This window comes from Periplaneta americana, chromosome 14, assembly GCF_040183065.1.
Source record: "Periplaneta americana isolate PAMFEO1 chromosome 14, P.americana_PAMFEO1_priV1, whole genome shotgun sequence".
In the NCBI taxonomy this organism is placed as follows: Eukaryota; Metazoa; Arthropoda; class Insecta; order Blattodea; family Blattidae; genus Periplaneta; species Periplaneta americana.
In genome coordinates, this window is record NC_091130.1 from 60,527,240 (window position 1) to 60,546,799 (window position 19,560).

The window sequence follows — 19,560 nt, forward strand, 5'->3', positions numbered from 1 at the left end:
TGCTCATTAAGTGTAGAGAATGTTATGGAATTGTTTAATGGGTTAATACTGAAGTTATTCGAAATGTGTGATGATATACATGAACTAAATCTTAGATCAAGTTTTTGTTTCATATTTTAGGATGAATATCGTGTAAAGATTTATTCAACGGATTCCAATGATTTTGATTGTGATACAACCATGAACGATACAGAAGCTCAAGCCCATGAATTTCTACGACGCAGAGAGTGGGTTCGTGCAGCAGAACTGTTTGACCAGCTATTAGGACCTGCTTTGAACAATGGAACACCTAAGGAGAGGGTTGTTGGATTTTTGTTGGGGCGTTCAGAATGTTGTTTGGAACTAGGCAGACATGAGGCAGTTGTGTCGGACTGCCGTCGCATTATTAAACTATTGGCGGACGCCGAATGTGGTAGTAATAATGGGGCGAGGGCTCGAAGACGATTGGTGCATGCTTTGTTTTCCTTACGTAGGTTTAGTGAAGCAGAAGCCGCTGCTCGCGAGTGGTTGGCTGCAGGTGGCGGAGCAACAAATCAACCGGAAGCTTTGAAAATGTTAGAACGACTAAGAATTGTACTTCAGATGGCCAATGGCCAAAAAACAACTACAAATCATAGAAACCTAATTCCACAACAGAGATTAGACGAAGAACTGCTAGCATTGGATTCGCGATTCGAATCGTGGACAGGTATAGGGCTATCTGAGAGACCACGAAGACAACGAAAACATCCGGTTGAACTGATTGGTGAATCAAATGATCATGAACAGCTCCGAGAGAATACTCTTCCCAACGTGATACCAGCGAGGAGGAAACATCCTGTAGAGTTAGTGAACGCAATGGAACCTGAAGACAGCATTAGATCAAATAATTTCCAGCAACAGATTGCTAATGGTAAGTGTATTTTGTCTTAAGTTTGCGTAGTTAGTATAAGTTATGTGTGATTAGGTTAAAATCGTGTTATTGACCAACTTCTAAAACTTGTTAGTCTATGAGCAGTTTTATTTGCAGGAAAGATGTTCTTAGAACACATTAAAGAGCAATTCTCCAGAAAAACTAGGTACACTAAAGAAAAGACCATTTTCTTATGCTTCACTGGCTTTGTGAGATGTAGGCGTATATTCGTGATAAACACGTGGTTTTAGTTTGCAGCTACGGTGCTTCTCCAGAAGAGGTACACCAAAGAAGGCATAATTTTATTTTGCTTCACTGGATTCTGTGAGATGTATAGTCTATAGTGATCAGCATGTGGTTTTAATTTGCAGACACAAGGTAAAAATCGTTTGATACTTACCTGTATTTGTTACAAAATAATATACCGTTAACAGTCAAGAATTCCAGACATGATATACAGGTAAGTTATCATATTGTTACGGGCAACTTCTTAGTGTAATCATAGCTTCCCGGTTTTGACTGCTGCCGATTGTACGGCTTATTTTGTCATTGTATAAGAGAAATATTAATTTTAAAAAGTTCAAAGATGAAAGGTACCGGTACTGCATACCATTGTGTACCGGCTGAAAAAAAAAGCACTGGCTATATATCTGACAGAAGACAGTGAAGCAATATAAAATAAATGCCTTCATTATAGTGTTTCTGGAAAATTACCAAATATTACTTCTAAGCTATAATTTATATAGATATCTTAACTTATGTCTTTGCCCCACTTCTCACTGGAACCTTTTAGGATCAATGTTAAGTGTTGTGAAAAAATGTCTGATCATTCTTTATTCTAATATTCCAAGCACAGCATGTAATTTTATCCCACATATACAACTTAAAAGTTTTGACGAAAAAAAGTATGTGCAGCTGCCACCTTATGTGTGACCATTTTCATAAGCTAACTTGTAGGCTACTTATTAGTTGATTGGTTTGTAGGGAATTCCGAAAATCTCCAGTAGATTGTGAAATTAACGTGAATTTTATATTGCCGCTGTGTCTCCAAAATCTAATATGTGTTTTTGAAAAGATTTTGCAGGAAAAAGAAAAAGCAATGTCACTTTTCATTCTCTTGATTTTCAAAGCTACTTTCAGTATAATTTCAACCATTACAAGGAAAGTGATGTAATTATACCGAAAGTAGCTTAGAAAATCAAAGGAATTAAAAATGACAATGTTTTTTCTTTCTTCTGCAAAATTAAAAAAAAAAAAAAAAACGCAGTGGATTTTAGAGATGTACTTAGTGCGATATATTCTGCAACAAGTAATTAAGCTATATATTGCAATATAATGTGTTTGAATCTAAGAAATATTACCAATGAAATATTTAAAAGTCGAGAAAATGTGTCTTTTAGATTATTTACTTAATAATACGTGTAGCTACTGTACAGACCCAGAAACAAAATTTGGCTGACTCACATCCTTACAGAGCACAATTCACGTTCCCTGTCAGTATAACATAGGACTTGGACTGTTGATCATGAGGAGATCGACATAGGCCTACTGTGTGGAGGAGAAGGTTTCTGCCTCGTCGTAATAGCTCAGGCTGTTATGTAACTTAACTTTGTCTGACTGTCGAGCAGAAGAGTATGGGTTTGGGTCACATTGGCGGCAGGATTTTTTTTACACAACAGGTCATGACTGTTTGGCCAAACATCTGCATAGAATTGAAATATATCAGTCCCCTAACTGCCCGTTGTGCAACTCAAACCAAGAAATGGATTCGGAACACCTCAAAATCTGTGCTTCAGTGGCTGACCATGATAATATCTTTGAAAAATATTGGAGTGCAAGAGGTCAAATGACTTTATTGTCAAATGCCTGGCATTAGAAAAAAAACAACACATTAATTATTGTGCAGACACTTGCAATCGAAGTTTGATTTTGTTTTTCGTATGTGGAACAATTATGTCCCATATCTTGTGGGATTTTATTTGGCTTGACCCTGCAAAGTACAGTAAAAAAAGAAAAATTAATGGGAAGATCCAATTTGTCTTCCAAATAAAAAAATAATCATAATAACGAAAATAAAATTAAACAAAAATGGTGAATCGAATACCTCATTCACCACCCATCTACTTCAGCAACTGCTTTGACCTTACGAGGCATGGCATCGACGAGCTGGTGGAAATAGCCCCAATCCTGGGCGAGGTCTTGCCAGGTGTCGAGATTCTGAGGGGGCTCATTTTCGAACAACTCACGCCTCCTCTCAATATTCTGTATTACGTTCAAATCTGACGACTTAGGCAGCCAGACGATCACTTCGATTCAGGGCCTCCCTGAGAACCAAGCTTGACTCGCCTATGCTGTGTGCCTGTTGAAAAGATATCCTGCTGAAACAACAATGTTTCTTGGGGATAATGTTCCCGGGCAGATGGAAGGGACACATTCTCCAAAATGTATCTACAGTATACTGCGCCAAATCCAAGCAGCCATAGATCCTCTCTTAAGACACCTGCCCCGTCCTGAGATATCCAGCCCCAGCATGACACGCGTCCCGACCTGTCACATTGGTTCACATATCGCGGATCATACTTGTGAGTGGGCTCTCGATATACTCCAATAGGTCTGCTGTAATCAGTCAAGATGGCAGTTTCTTCAGAGAAAATCACTTTCGTTCAATCGAAAGAGTCATCTAGGACAGTTACAAAGACGAGGTGGTCTATAGCTTGTTCCTCTTGTCAGTTCTTCTGTAGTCACTGCCCGGTGGCATCTAATATAATCTGTTCTCAGGCGGTTAATAACCATTCGTAAACAGCCCGGAAAGTGAGACAATGCTGAGTTGACGATCAGAGCGGAAGGGTCCTCAAAACACTCCCTGCCCAAAGCTTCGTCCTGTCTCCTGCTTGAAACATGTGGATGTCCAGAACCAGGACGTCTACCAATCTCCCCATGATTCCAATAATGATGAGCCCATCTTTTCGCCGTACAATGAGAAATTCTGTGTCTACGGCTCACCTCTGAAACTGCAAAGCCATTTTGTATCACAGCAATTAGTTGAAGCCTCCATTCTCTCTGGTCTGCCTGTGAAGTAAATATAGCTCCACTACTTAGTTCGATGTAATGACTATTAATGTTTATAGGCTACACATCTAATGATGTCTGTGGCAATGATGATGATGATAATAATAATAATAATGATATGATTTAACAACAGTTTTCATCCCAGTATTATTTCAACAGTTTTACAGTAAGGTATACTGTCACAACTAATGCAAGAGGCGTGAAATTAGTCAGAAAGTAAGGTCAAATTAATGATGAAAAGCTATTCAGTAAACGAACACGAGCAGTATACTTAATATGATTATCCCGAGTATGACACTTCTATTCAATCGTTCTGATAGCTTTGTGCTATCGTGCCTGCTCGTAAGCCAGAAGGTTGAGGATTCAAATTCTGGTGCGGAAGATTGTTTTTTTTTCATTATGCCATTTACATTTCATTTACCATCGTTATATTTTACTGCCCATCTACTATTAGGAATAGACTAATTTTCTTCGCATCTTTTAAAATGCCTCGCAGCTTGTGACAACAATCGAAGTAAAATGATTTTCAATAGCTGCCAAAGTGATTGCATGTGTACTACCACTTTGAAGTACTGAGCATGCACAGTATGTTATAACTGGAACTTGGAAAATTCAGATGGCCCAAATTTTGTTATTATTTTACATGGTGAGTGAGAAGTCACCCCCTATTTTTAAACACCTATTTGCCACTTTAGGAAGCTTCAACGAAGTTGAGAAAGAGTTAGATGTTGATAGTGTGTGGGAAAATATCAGAAATAGTATCAAAGTGCAGCTGAGCAGAGCATAGGTTATTATGAAACTAAGAAAAAGAAACCGTGTTTTGATGAAGATTGTTCCATGGTAGTAGAAAGAAGGAAACAGGCAAAATTGAAATTCTTACAGAATTCACTTGAGGTGAATAGAGATGAGAATTTCAATGAAAGACGGGAAGCAAGACGTACACTTAGGAATAAAGAGAGAGGTTACTTGAAGGAAAAACTGAATGAGGGAGAAACAAATAGTAAGAATAAAAACATTCGAGATTTATATAAGGGTATAAAGGAATTTAAGAACAGATATCAGGCAAGGGTAAACGTGATCAAGGATGATGACAATGGTGACTTGCTTGCAGACTCTCATTCAGTCCTGAACAGATGGAAAAACTATTTTGGCAACTACTAAATGTACATAGGCCAAATAGAGATGATCGGGACGAAATTTAAATACAAACTGCTGAGCCATTTATACCCGAACCCACATTTTCTGAAGTCGAAATTGCGATAGAAAATCTGAAAAAGTACAAGTCTCCAGGTATCGATCAAATTCCAGCAGAATTAATGCAAGAGAGTGAAAATGCATAATGTAGCGAAAATTATAGTCTTGTACTTGCTATTTGGGAAAAGGAAATTCTAACAGAACAATGGAAGGAGTCCATAATTGCAACTACTTTTAAGAAGGGGGACAAGACTAACTGTAGTAACTTAGGGAAAACACAGAAATTTAACTTGAAGCAAGTAAAGCGATAGGTTTGGAAGTAAATTCTGAGAAGACAAAATATATCATGTCTCGTGACCAGAATATTACGAGGCGCATCCAGAAAGTAAGTTTCCCTGTTTTTTTTTTAAAAAAAGAATACACACTTTCAGGAAAACATTTATTGGCAACAGGTACAGCAATGTTTCAGCTATTTTTCAACATAGCCACCATCAGAATTGGAACACATGTCGTATCGTGGGGTCAACTTTCGTATCCTTCTGTCGTAGAACTCTGCCGCCTGTGAATGGAACCAGCGTATGACAGACGTCTTCATCTCTTCATCGTTGCCAAAACGCTCACCAGAGGACAGGAATTTCTTGAGGTGCAAGAAAACGTGAAAATCGCTGGGAGCAAGATCAGGACTGTAGGATGGATGATGAAACAACTCCCAGCCAAATTCCGTCAAAACAGCTGCTGTGCGCCGAGCCGTATGTGGACGAGCATTGTCATGGAGGAGCACAACACCTGCAGTAGGCCTAAGCATTCCACGCCTCTTGTTTTGAATGGCACGTCGCAATTTTCGCCCTTCCTGTCCCAGAACACCATGGACATCACTTTCCGTACCGACAGCGTCTGTTTGAATTTCGTCCTGACCAGAGATCCACTATGCTGCCAATGCATTTGGTTTCCGGGGTGAAGTGCAAAATCCAAGTCTCATCGCCCGTGACGATCCTGTCGAGGAACTCGTCGCCGTCATCGTGATACCATTGCAGAAATGTCATTGCTGCTCCTAAACGTTGCATTTTGTGTTCGGGTGGCAGGTTTTTCAGCACCCACCTGGCACACACTTTTTTGAACAGCAGGTGCTTAGTGACAATCACATGCAAGAAGGATCGTGATATCTGCGGAAAATGGCTGCTCAACTCCATAATCGTGAAGCGACGGTTCTCCATGATGCACTGCCGCACCATCATCATTGATGAGGGACGGTCGCCCACTGCGCTCTTCATCATGGACACTTTGACGACCTTTGGAAAACTGCCTACACCAGCGACGCACCATCTGCTTACTCATGATGTTCGGCCCATAGACCTGACAGAGCTGCCGATGAATTTCAATTGGCGCAATGCTTTTTGCATTAAAGAACTTTATCACCGACTGAACCTCACAGGCGGCGGGAGAAGGAATAAGAGCTTCCATTTTGGACCACTGCTGCCTCGCTACTGGCACCAGGCGGGACCTGTCTGGCTGGCATATGATTGATACGTCATAGATCTGTTACGCATGCGCAATTGACACGGCTAATTACGTTTACTTTCAAGGGGAAAAAATCATCGGGAAACTTACTTCCTGGATGCGCTTTGTATATGAAATAGGAATATAAAAAATTGGAAATTTATCCTTCGAAGAGGTGGAAAAATTCAAATATCTTGGAGCAACAGTAACAAATACAAATTACACTCAGGAGGAAATTATATGCAGAATTAATCTTATAACTGTTGGGAAAGGGCAAAGATGACATGGGATTTTATAATATTATTATTTCTCTTAGCAACACCAGATAATCCACAGTGTGTACCCATTGAAAAGTTATCCTTCTGGTAAGCTTCATCAGATGGCATATAATTTTCCAGCAGTCGGTTATTTTTTTACTTTTAGGTGACAGATTGGTTGTTATAGCATTATTTTATTTTATTTTTTTTACTTTTAGATGACAGGTTGGTTGTCACAGCAGTAACAGTTGCTTTAGAATATCTAAATATAACAGCTTGTTGAAAATAAGAGATAGTGGTACAACAGATTTTAAAATGTCGAATAGATGTCTTCATCTTCTCTATACAAATTTGTAGCTCCATGACCTAAAGATTTATAAAACAATAAAATTAGACATGTAGCACCAGGACCTGCTCCATTTTGGTTGGACAGTAGGAATCCACCAGTGTAAATATGGAGCCATTCTTTGTTAGGAAATCTACTAGACCTATGAATAGTTTCCAATGCCAGCAATTTTAGGATATCTTTTGGAGTGGCACTTTTTTTTTTTTTTTTGGTATCTTCAACCAGGTCCAAATTACTCTATTTCTATTGCTTGTGGAGGTTTAGTTTTATGAATTAGCTTTTCTTTATTTGTTGCAAGATTTATTCTGTTCTTACTTTCATGTACTTTGAGAGAATTTTTTCCTGAAATTTAAAGTTAACTATGAAGTTTCGTTGCTCCCAGTTGCTAAATGGAAGTAAGTTTGATCAGTTTTTCGCACTGAATAATAGCATTCTTTTCTGGTTCATATTCAATAGGAGACTGATGAACTATTAGCTGCAATGCAGGTATTGGAAAAGATTTGACAGCTGCTGTAATTAATCATAGACTTACGTTGTCAGCAAACAGCTGGATACATTAAGAAGATTGATTATCTTTTTAAGATTTGTTGTTAAAACTTCACCGTGCAGTATGTAATTATTAGTTTTATGTAGACATAAGTAATAGAGTTTTTCTTGAATATCCCCAATTCATGCCTGCTACACGTTTTATAAGTGATAAACGACTTTCAGCTTTTCATGTTATAGATTCTATATGTTTTCCAGGTATCGATCAAATTCCAGCAGAATTAATACAAGAGGGTGGAAGTGCATTATATAGCGAAATTTATAAACTTGTACTTGCTATTTGGGAAAAGGAAATTGTACCAGAACAATGGAAGGAGTCCATAATTGTACCTATTTTTAAAAAGGGGGACAAAACGAACTGTGGTAACTTTCGAGGAATATCACTTTTGTTGACGTCGTACAAAATTTTGTCCAATATTCTTTTGAGGAGATTAACTCCGTACGTAGATGAAATTATTGGGGATCATCAGTGCGGTTTTCGGCGTAATAGATCGACTATTGATCAGATTTTTTGTATTCGGCAGATAATGGAGAAAAAATGGGAGTATAAGGGTACAGTACATCAGTTATTCATAGATTTCAAAAAGGCATATGACTCGGTTAAGAGGGAAGTATTATATGATATTCTTATTGAATTTGGTATTCCCAAGAAACTAGTTCGATTAATTAAAATGTGTCTCAGTGAAACATACAGCAGAGTCCGTATAGGTCAGTTTCTATCTGATCCTTTTCCAATTCACTGCTGGCTAAAGCAGGGAGATGCACTATCACCTTTACTTTTTAACTTCGCTTTAGAATATGCCATTAGGAAAGTTCAGGATAACAGGCAGGGTTTGGAATTGAACGGGCTACATCAGCTTCTTGTCTATGCAGATGACGTGAATATGTTAGGAGAAAATACACAAACGGTTAGGGAAAACACGGAAATTTTACTTGAAGCAAGTAAAGCGATCGGTTTGGAAGTAAATCCCGAAAAGACAAAGTATATGATTATGTCTCGTGACGGGAATATTGTACGAAATGGAAATATAAATATTGGAGATTTATCCTTCGAAGAGGTGGAAAAATTCAAATATCTTGGAGCAACAGTAACAAATGTAAATGACACTCGGGAGGAAATTAAACGCAGAATAAATATGGGAAATGCCTGTTATTATTCGGTTGAGAAGCTCTTATCATCCAGTCTGCTGTCCAAAAATCTGAAAGTTAGAATTTATAAAACAGTTATATTACCGGTTGTTCTATATGGCTGTGAAACTTGGACTCTCACACTGAGAGAGGAACATAGGTTAAGGGTGTTTGAGAATAAGGTGCTTAGGAAAATATTTGGGGCTAAGCGGGATGAAGTTACAGGAGAATGGAGAAAGTTACACAACACAGAACTGCACGCATTGTATTCTTCACCTGACATAATTAGGAACTTGAAATCCAGACGTTTGAGATGGGCAGGGCATGTAGCACGTATGGGCGAATCCAGAAATGCATATAGAGTGTTAGTTGGGAGACCGGAGGGGAAAAGACCTTTAGGGAGGCCGAGACGTAGATGGGAGGATAATATTAAAATGGATTTGAGGGAGGTGGGGTATGATGATAGAGACTGGATTAATCTTGCACAGGATAGGGACCGCTGGCGGGCTTATGTGAGGGCGGCAATGAACCTTCGGGTTCCTTAAAAGCCATTTGTAAGTAAGTAAGTAAGTAAGATTCTATATGTTTATTCCAATTAAGTTTATCAAAAATCACCTCTAAGTATTTACTGAATTTGTGGCTGATCAAAACATAGCTTCATTTGCAATGTCCTTTTTCTTAATAAAAAAAATTGGTAGTTAGATTTGGTAATGTTAACTGTCATTAAGTTTTCTACAAACAAGTTACGTAATTTTTTAAAGGAATTTTTCATTGTTGCTTTAAGATCAGTAGTTATATTTCTTGGTTTGGTGGTCCACATTACTAAATAATTTGCGAAAAGAGTACATTTGTTTCAGATTCTGACTTGTTTAAATATAGTGTCTTTTCCTTGGACACTCCACATTCCTACATTTGTTTAATATAATAATTACTGAAGAAATCATGTTGTCTGTGTACCTTGTATGTATTTGTGTGGTCTAATTTGTTGTATTGATGTTACAAAATTGAAACTGACAAACTGTGATTTTCTTTTAATATGAACAGTAACAATGCATGGTGGGAATGAAATCAGTGAAGATGCTGACAGCACAGAAAAACGATTACTAGGTTCTGAATCAGATTCTGGAAGTGAACCTATGTGCAGCTATTGCTGTCTTACGTTTTCTGACCGCATGGAGTTAAGGGCACACTGTCAGTCAGAGAGCCATCAGAATATCATCATGTCAGATGAAGGAAGAGATTGGAAATGGCGGCCACCACCTCGTGGACTTACATCAGATGCCTATTCACTGTGCGAGAGCTGGGCGGATGGAGCTGGTTCCTGCCGATATGGTGCGCAGTGTGTTGAAGCACATGGCAGTGAAGAACTTGCTGAATGGCGGGAACGGTTTGAGTATAGGCAGATGAAATTGCAGCGAGCACGTGAAAAAGAACTGTATGGGAAGTCCTACACTGAACAACTTCTAGAAAGGTAAAATAATTCTGAGATACTTTTTCTTTCGTCAAATTCAGTTCATTCGGTTTCAGATTGTTTTGTGAAGTCTTTTATAAAAAGAAGATTTCACTTAGTACAATCTATTTTAAGTTATGTGGCAGCATAATTCTTAGTAGAAAAGCAAATTAGGTTGGTTTTATCTTAATATTAATATTCCATTCCATGGCAACAACTGGAAATGTTACCTGCCTCCATCTAGGTTTAACTAGCACCTCCTTGAAAATTCGAATTTACATAAAAACATTCTTAAGATCTGATAACAAAACTTTTCGAGGCTAAACCTAGGACTACACCTTTTCCAGTTGTATTTCAGAAATTATCAAACATGGCCTGAAGATCACTTTCGAGACAATAGGACACATTAACGAAAAAAGGGATGTTCCTGTATTTTACAGGATGTATGGGAACCTTAAACAAACCTGATTTATGCTATAACGGGGGGGGGGGGGGGGAAACACAGAACTATAGAATCTCACATTTTTTAACTCTATTGAATGATGTCAGTTGATATTGTAAACTAATATTGACATTTATATTTCGTATTTGTAGATTATGCCAAAGTTAAACTGATTTTACGTTTGAGAAAATAGTTCTAACAATATTAGTAAAAAATATTATATTGAAATATATGCATATATGTTTTAGTCTTTTAACTTAATATTCATTTCCTCAGTTAGTGATATATCGATGCTAAATAACCTAGTAGTTGATACAGCGTCGTTAAATAACCAACTTTCAGAGTTCTGAAGTTTCAGGATGTTTTCCTCAGTTTTGCAGGCAGATAACATTGATAAAATAACATGTTTCTTTATTGTTATTTACGAGTTTGTCTATACGTTTTAATTGAAATTTGTATAGGTGGGTCCAAGCTCCAAGTCCAGAGAAAGTAATGAGGGAGAGACTGGAAGGAATAGAAGAATCTTGTAGTAGTGATCTTGTGACTACAGTATCATCTAAAGTGAGCCACCATGAATGGATATTCACATTGGAGACTTACAGGTTACTGCGAGCAGTAGCTTTGCTACAAGATGCCCATAGAAACCATTTCTTCCTAAGGTAAGTTCGTTCATTTCGAAGGAGGCTATAAAAAATTTTTTCAGATAACAGCAATTTTGTTATTTTGTAAGGTTTTGTTCTATAGATGTTTGAAAATTTGTATTCTCTAGGCTGTAGGGATCAAAGACCCTGACATTGTGTAATAGAGTTTCTTTGAAAAGATAACACACAGATATATTATCTTGACTATTACACTTTTACTACGTCATACTACTTTTAACCAATAAAACAGTATGAAAGGACGTGTTTCAACCAATCATGGCTGCTTATCACGATTTTTTATCACTTCCCTGGCATTTGTTTATTTTTATCACTTCTCTAGCATTTGTTTCTTTGTTTGCCAACATTTCAAACTGCAAATTCTTTACGGTACTGTAAAATATGCTTTGCAATCATCATTTGTTTCCTGCATAGAAAGTCAACTGAAAGTGGTGGCTCCGTTCAAACGTTTTGGTGAAGCTAACACTTTATTTCTTCTAATCTTTATATACTTTCTTCTGTTTTTACCACGTCCCTACCATTTGTTTCTTTGTTTGCCAACATTACAAACTGCAAATTCTTTACTGTACTATAAAACATGCTTTGCGATCATCATTTGTTTACCGCGTAGATAGTCAAATGAAAATGGCGGCTCCGTTGAAGCATTTTGGTGAAGCTAACATTAGTGAAATAGAATTTTAGTAAGTCAATTAATTGATTAAAGTTCTCGTTAACACTTTGTTAAAAACATAAAATTTACTCTGTCACACGTTAAAAGTGTTAAAATTGTTAAAAAGGTATTTACCTTCAACAGACGGCCCGTTTCGACGCTATGTGTTGTCGTCTTCAGTGTCTCTTGAACCACTGGTGATCTTGACTCTGCGATGTGCAGTTGTCGATGGTAGGGGTGGGGGTGTGTTGCTCCTATGGTGGGGGTTGGCTGTCTGTACCATCGACAACTGCACATCGCAGAGTCAAGATCACCAGTGGTTCAAGAGACACTGAAGACGACGACACATAGCGTCGAAACGGGCCGTCTGTCAAAGGTAAATACCTTTTTAACAATTTTAACACTTTTAACATGTGACAGAGTAAATTTTAAGTCAATTAATATTTTATTTTATTAGAGTATTTCATTTCTTCTAATCGTGTAACAGATTACTCTGCTCAAAATGGTGAAAGAGGGAGATTAATAATATGTAATGCAGATTGTAGTGTCAGTAAGTTTCTGTTCCGAACAAAGTCGAATATTTCTCCTCCTGCAAGACTCGTCAGGCATGCCTAAAGAGTACAGAAGGAAGATTTTGTAAGAAAGTAAACCATCATCGCAAATTTGGAGGAGTCTGCTTCCAGCAGTGATTTCACGACATTTCTGATTAAGATCTTGTTGATGTTGCTTATAAATTAAAAATTTGAATAATTTGTATTCCAGCTGAAAACGAATGTTAACACTTTAATTTTATAATATTACCACATTTCTTTGTACGAGGGTCTTTCCGAAATTAATGCCACCAATTTTTTTGTGTTGGCCTATAATGTCTGAGCCGGATGTTAGTGGTGTTGTAGTAAAGGTTGAACCTTCATACTAATGCCCAGCCACCGGCGTAGCTCAGTTAGCTGAGGCGCTTGCCTGCCTATCCAGAGTTCTGTTCGGGCGCGGGTTCAATTCCCGCTTGGACTGATAACCTGGTTGGGTTTTTTCCGAGGTTTTCCCCAACTATAAGGCAAATGTCAGGTAATCTTTGGCGAATCTCGTCAAATATCATCTTGCTATCACCAATCCCATCGACGCTAAATAACCTCGTAGTTGATACAGCGTCATTAAATAACCAAGTAAAATAAAAAATAAATACTAATGCCCTGTTAGTTTGGTTGTCATGTGACAAATAACAGGGCAGTCTATCTAAATGGCATCTGACATAGAGATGGATAAGAAATTGAAATGTGTTACTGAATTTCTCACTTTCGAATAAATTGCACTTGTTTACATCCATCAAAGCTTGAATTTAATTTAATTTAATGGAGGGGGGGCCACTATGGCCCAGCACTGCGACCTTGTTCAGATTTGTTGCACTATCCCTCTGGTGACGCATTCCCAAACCCACACCAGCCGACCACACTATGGTTCTCTGGTCCAGGTTTCGAGCATGCAACCCCACTCATTCCTAGGCCAACCGCCTCTATGCGTTGCCGGCCGATGTTTGGGGAACGCTACAGAATGATAATGAAATGGAGAAATGGTGATGGAATGATGTAAATGGCTAATTTGGGGAAAAACCCCAACTGCGACCTTGTCCGCCACAAGTGTCACTATTCATCAAAGCTTGCTAAAGGTATATGGAGACCATATAGTGGATGCGAGCAGAGTGAAGTCATGGGTATTTCATTTCAACAGTGGTGAAAGTGATAATCTTTTGGGATAGGTGGGGTATGATTCTTTTGGATGCACTGAGTCTGGAGAAACTGTCAATTCTGAATGCTACAAGGAGACGCTGGCTAAGCTGAAAGCCTGAATTTCCAGAGTTGTACCAGAGAAGAAAACCTTTCGCTTGCAACACGATAAGGCTAGGCCCAGTTTCGCGACCGCAGAGCATGTTGCAAAATTTGCCTGTACTGAACTACCACATCCACTGTATAGTTCAGTTAGAAGATGAACTACATGGGCAATATTTTCCAGACAAGGATGCTGTCATTGCAGCTGTAACAAAGTGGCTTTGCCTCTGCTGATGCAGATTTTTGCAAGTGCAGCATATAGGCTTTTGTTCATCGTTGACAGAAATACATAATGAATGATGGTGACTAGAAAAATAACTGTATGTAGCTGAAATCTTGCTGTATTTAATTGTGTTATTATGTTCTCTGTATCTGTTGTAGTTTCAATAAAAATAAATAGGAAGCATTACTTTCGAAACAACCCTCATGTATACTCCAAGTTTTCATTGTGGAAATCATTCCATAAGAATTTCTCTCAACCTTTTTTTACTAATGATGGGTACTTGACTGTTCGTCGTTCACCCATATGAAGCCAGTTGTGTAGTCAAGGCTGTGCCAGAGGCTAGTCTATGCTACATCTACGATGAGAGGAGATGATGGAGATTTGCTTGGATGTCACAGAGCAACCAGAGTTCTCAGAGAAAACTCCTCTGGACCACGGGCTTACTCAACACAAGTTACAAATTGAGAGTATGCTAGTGATCAAATCCACAGGATGAGTTGAGCACTCTAGCAACCGGACTGCCATGGTGGCTGAACTCGAAATATAAATGTGTTGTTGTTGTTTTCTAATGCCAGATGTTTGACAATAAAGTCATTTGACCTCTTGCACTCCAATATTTTTCAAAGATATTGTCATGGTCAGCCACTGAAGTACAGATTTTGAGGTGTTCCAAATCCATTTCTTGGTTTGAGTTGCACAATGGGCAGTTCGGGGACTGATATATTCCAATTCTATGCAGGTGTTTGGCCAAAAAGTTATGGCCTGTTGCCAATCTAAATCCAGCTACAAACGATTTGCGTGGTAAATCGGGAATTAACTGTGGATTATGATGCCGAGAGTTCCATTTTTTCCCTTGAGATTGTGTTATCAAGTTTTGTTTGTTGAAGTCTAAGTATATAGATTTAATAAATCTTTTCAGAGTAATACGTATGATATACACTTTGCTTTAAAAAGAAGCATTAATTTGATTTCCTATTGCATGTTGTATGTAAGTTTAGTCAGCAGCCCGAAGAATGGTTGAAACCTCATAAGAGACACCAATAAGGCATCTCTCATGAGGCAACTAAGCCAGGAGATAATGGAATACAGTAGCCAGTTCCTTTCCCCCTCCTCTACATAGATCGCTGACTAATCATTACATATTACATTAATCACAATCAGATTTCAGCTGTATACAAACAATTCTTCTTCCTCTTGACACGTATCATCAAATGAGATTTACTGCCGGATAATAAATAAATGTATCAATCAGAACTGCAATCAGAGGTATATTGCATGTTAATGAATTATTAATACAGTAAAATCCCTTGTAACCGGCATCCAAATAACCAGCAATACCAAAACAATGGCACTTTTGACTGAACAAAAAAAAAAGTTTAAATCTGCCAGATTGTCACAGTCTGGCCTGTCAGTTTTGCTACATTAGGAAGTTCGCATGAACTGTCATTTTCAGTGAATATTCGAACCTAAAATTTGTGTATTATTCGTGTTGTGTGATGTGTTTTAATAAAGAAAATTCACAGTTTTTATGTTTAGTTACTTATGTTAGGGCCATCAGAGTTGTCACATTAGGAAGTTCGCACGAACTTTCATTTTCAGTGAATATTCGAATCTAGAATTAGTGTATTATTTATGCTGTGTGATATGTTTTAATAAGGAACATCCACACAGTTTTTATGTTCATTCAGTTATGAGCAAGTTGGAGAGAAATAAGCTTCATATGGCTTCAGTTTCAACATTTGGCACCATGAAATACGAACTTTTTTCTGTATATACTGGTTTTATTCAATTATTCGGCAAAATCTCGTATCTGGAACTAGCCTATCCCTTTGGTGTCTGTTAAGAGGGATTCTACTGTAATTATGTTTAATTTTGTTACACAACTCCAAGTAACACAGTGACCCCTATGAACTTGCATATCAAAATGAAATAAATTATTATAAATAGGCAGCACTGGCACTGTCAAACTACATGTCAGAATATAATTAAATAATAATTTAAAATTATTAAAACTTTCAGTCAAAATATTTCTTACATATAGAACATTTCTTTTTTCCATTCATGTCTGCTAATTTATGTGAGTGTATGTGGTAAGGCATTGCAAGTACAAGAATATAGTTGTCTGTCTCTCTCTCTCTGTGTAGAGATTTGAGTCTTATGTGGTGGTGGCAGAATATAGCAAACTCTTATCCCCTCTTGTTAAAAATACCGTACTACTACTCCATTCACAACAGGGGATTTATTACTAATATTTGTTGAATTGTGTTCTCTGTTTGATAAAAAGTATGGAGATTGGTCCTGATTGTGCATCAAAATTTGAGTATTGTATCCCAGTATTTTGTGATTATTTGAGAATATTCCGTCATAACAAAATTATTAGAATAGCTTATAGGCTACAGAATGTAAATCTATTAAAAGGATTTTTCCCTTATATTTACATTTGATAAGAATGTATTTTTGTAATTTGTGGGTTTCTACCACTTAGCTGCTCTCTTGCATACCAGTAGCTCCAAATAGTGTTAGCAACATGAGTAATGGTCTCACAGGTCAGTAGGTGATCTTCATTCCTTTTATATAAAACACAATTTGTTGAAACCAAAACTCAAATCCTGCGTAGTTGTGTGGATAGATGATCTTGCTGAGTGAAAAATCTGAATTTTGCTATGTTAGATTTTAGAGGTTCTCCTGGTATATGTTGAAAGAGATTCGGTAAAATTCTTTTTATTGATCCAGTCAGGGACAGATAGACATGTTTTTTTCATAATACAGTTACTTTTCTCAAGAAATTGATCAATCATTTCGTTTTTAGTGATACCAATCCAGTGGAGTGCTATGATTTTGTATAATCTATGAAGTTGTTGAGCGATGGTGCCAGGTTCTTAAGAAAAAGAACGTTATTACTTATAGATATTAACTAAAAAAATTCTTAAAGAAATTTTCTTTTGCAGGAATATATCAAGTGGTGATCCATCAAGGAAATTACTTTCCCAATGGGAGCCTAACAATGACCAAGAGTGGAGTGTCCCGTACGTCAGGGAGTTAGAGCAAAGAGACCAACTAGACACTGATGGTGTTTCTCCCATGTTAGAGCATAAAGTAAAAGTGTCATTCGCTACAGACATTTATGGGACATTTCGGCAATCGGTTGTGTTCGATTTTGGTGGAGAACCTGTTCTGGTGCGACACCTTTGCGTCGATGTAGTACCTGTAACAGACGTCGACCGTATGAAGGAAATCCGTAAAGAGCTTGTTCTCTCAACTGCGGAACGGTGGGATTCTACAAATGCAGAAGTTATTCCCTTCTCCTCTTCTCAAGTTCCTGCTTCAGTGCCAACTTCGGTGGCCATTGCCAATGACAGTGAACATGAAAGAGATCTGTTAAATGCTTATCCTAGTCCTCGTGGGGATACATTTGCACTCACGCAGTCAACAGTTACTGAGAAAAAACTCACTCGAAATAACTACCGTGCTCGAATGCATGAACTGCTGTGCGTCGAAGAGATGGCAAGATATGAACAGGTTAGTATAACAGTCATTTTATAAAATGAACTCTGATGTCTATAAAATCCTTTCACTAACAGGTTTTGGTTATAGTCACAACCTGTAATAAAGTACTAATGAATACTAATTCTTCAATGTAAACCTAACTGTACTAACTAGAGGTTATTTCTTTAAAAGTAAAAATTATACGCAGTGAAACCTCTATCTATATATTTGAAGGGGCTGGAGGGGAGTGGTGGAGGTGTATATGAGAAAACGATAGTTGAGGACAGTGGTATAAGTTGGGGTGGGGGGGGGGTGGCTTACAGAGCTGAAAGTCCCCCACCCCATTTTTTTTTTTTTTTAATTATGATTTAAGCCATGGAAAAACAATCCACCATTGACATTGCAAGTGCGACATTGAAAGAAAAATATTGACTGTTTCTACCAACAATGACCAATATTTAGAATAACAAATCCTTTACATTTCTGCAAACCAGTTGTTTTAAATTAACTGATGATTTCCAGAGAAGTTATGAAGCTATTGTTCTCAACCCAATAACTAGATTTATTTAGGGTCAACATCTGTTCTTTCACTCTGTAACAACAGAGAGTGGATTTTGATGTATAAGAACTTTTGGAGAATCTAAGGTGATTTTAAATTTCATAGTATTAAATAATGATTATTATTTTCTCTTACATTGTAAGTTACAGGCAAATTTGCCAAGTGATCTTCCCAAAACTTGCACCCCCCCCCTTCTTAAATTTCTGGCTACTCCATTGGTAGAGGAGAAAGCATTAATATGAAAAAAAAAGTGCTAGAACGGAAAAATGCTGTAATATTAAAGTATTGGCCCCACAAAACATTGGAAATATAGAAAATGTTATTAGAAAATTTGTTTATGTATTTATCTGTTTGAATTCTCACTTTCTTTTTCCTAATTGTAGTTCCTGATGGATGTCTTTTTTGTTGAAACTTTGCTCTGCAAAGAAATTAGCTCTCTGTACACTTTTGGAACGGGCGGCCGGGTAGCTCAGTTGGTAGAGTAGCTGGCTACGGACTGGAAGGTCCAGGGTTCGATCCCAGGTGATGACAGTTCTTTTTCTCGTTGCCAAACTTTCAGAATGGCCCCGAGGTTCACTCAGCCTCCTATAAAATTGAGTACCAGGGGTAAAAGGCGGTCAGAGCGTGGTGCCGACCACACCACCTCATTCTAGTGCCGAGGTCATGGAAAGCATGGGGCTCTACCTCCATGTCCCCAAGTGCCTTCATGATATGTTACGGAGATACCTTTACCTTTCTTTACACTTTTGGAACACTTTATGCTCTCGTTAATATTGTGTTCATAAAAATGACTTACATAGTGGTTCAAGATCGTCATTTTCATCTTCATTGCTATGAATCCTGTTACGTTTTTGACTCTCGAAACCACACAGATGGGGAATAGACAGAAGAAAATAGTAATAATAATAATAATAATGATGATGATGATGATGCATGAAAACGCTACTGCCACTAGTAGTAAAACTCATCTGGATGAAGCAAATCAAACACAGTATTGCAAACTGATATTCAACACAGAAAATGAGATAAAGAAGTATAAATGCCTAGCATAATGACAATTGAAGTGTCCAGTTTTCAGATCCGTACATCAGCATAGGTACCACCATGGCTTTATAGTACTTGAGTTGTGTATCATTTCTAGTCTTTCATGCCAGAGATTGTTTTTCAATTTATTTTGTACATCTCCCTCTTTATTATAAATAATACTACAGCCCCAATGTTAGGAGAAAATCCACAAACTGTTAGGGAAAACACGGGAATTTTACTTGAAGCAAGTAAAGAGATAGGTTTAGAAGTAAATCCCGAAAAAGACAAAGTGTATAATTATATATCATGACCAG

The 19,560-nt window shown here is 37.7% G+C and overlaps 1 protein-coding gene across 2 annotated transcripts in view; it reads left to right on the plus strand.

The window, feature by feature from the left end:
* The window catches only part of Helz (Helicase with zinc finger), a 107,094-nt gene that overhangs the window by 107 nt on the left and 87,427 nt on the right, over positions 1 to 19,560 (plus strand). For both annotated transcript variants that reach the window (XM_069845384.1, XM_069845385.1), the window contains exons 2-5: positions 121 to 892; positions 9,974 to 10,400; positions 11,283 to 11,480; positions 17,124 to 17,694. In XM_069845384.1, coding sequence (XP_069701485.1) covers positions 181 to 892; positions 9,974 to 10,400; positions 11,283 to 11,480; positions 17,124 to 17,694 — 1,908 coding nt within the window. In that variant the 5' untranslated portion in view covers positions 121 to 180. The remainder of the gene's footprint in view (positions 1 to 120; positions 893 to 9,973; positions 10,401 to 11,282; positions 11,481 to 17,123; positions 17,695 to 19,560) is intronic.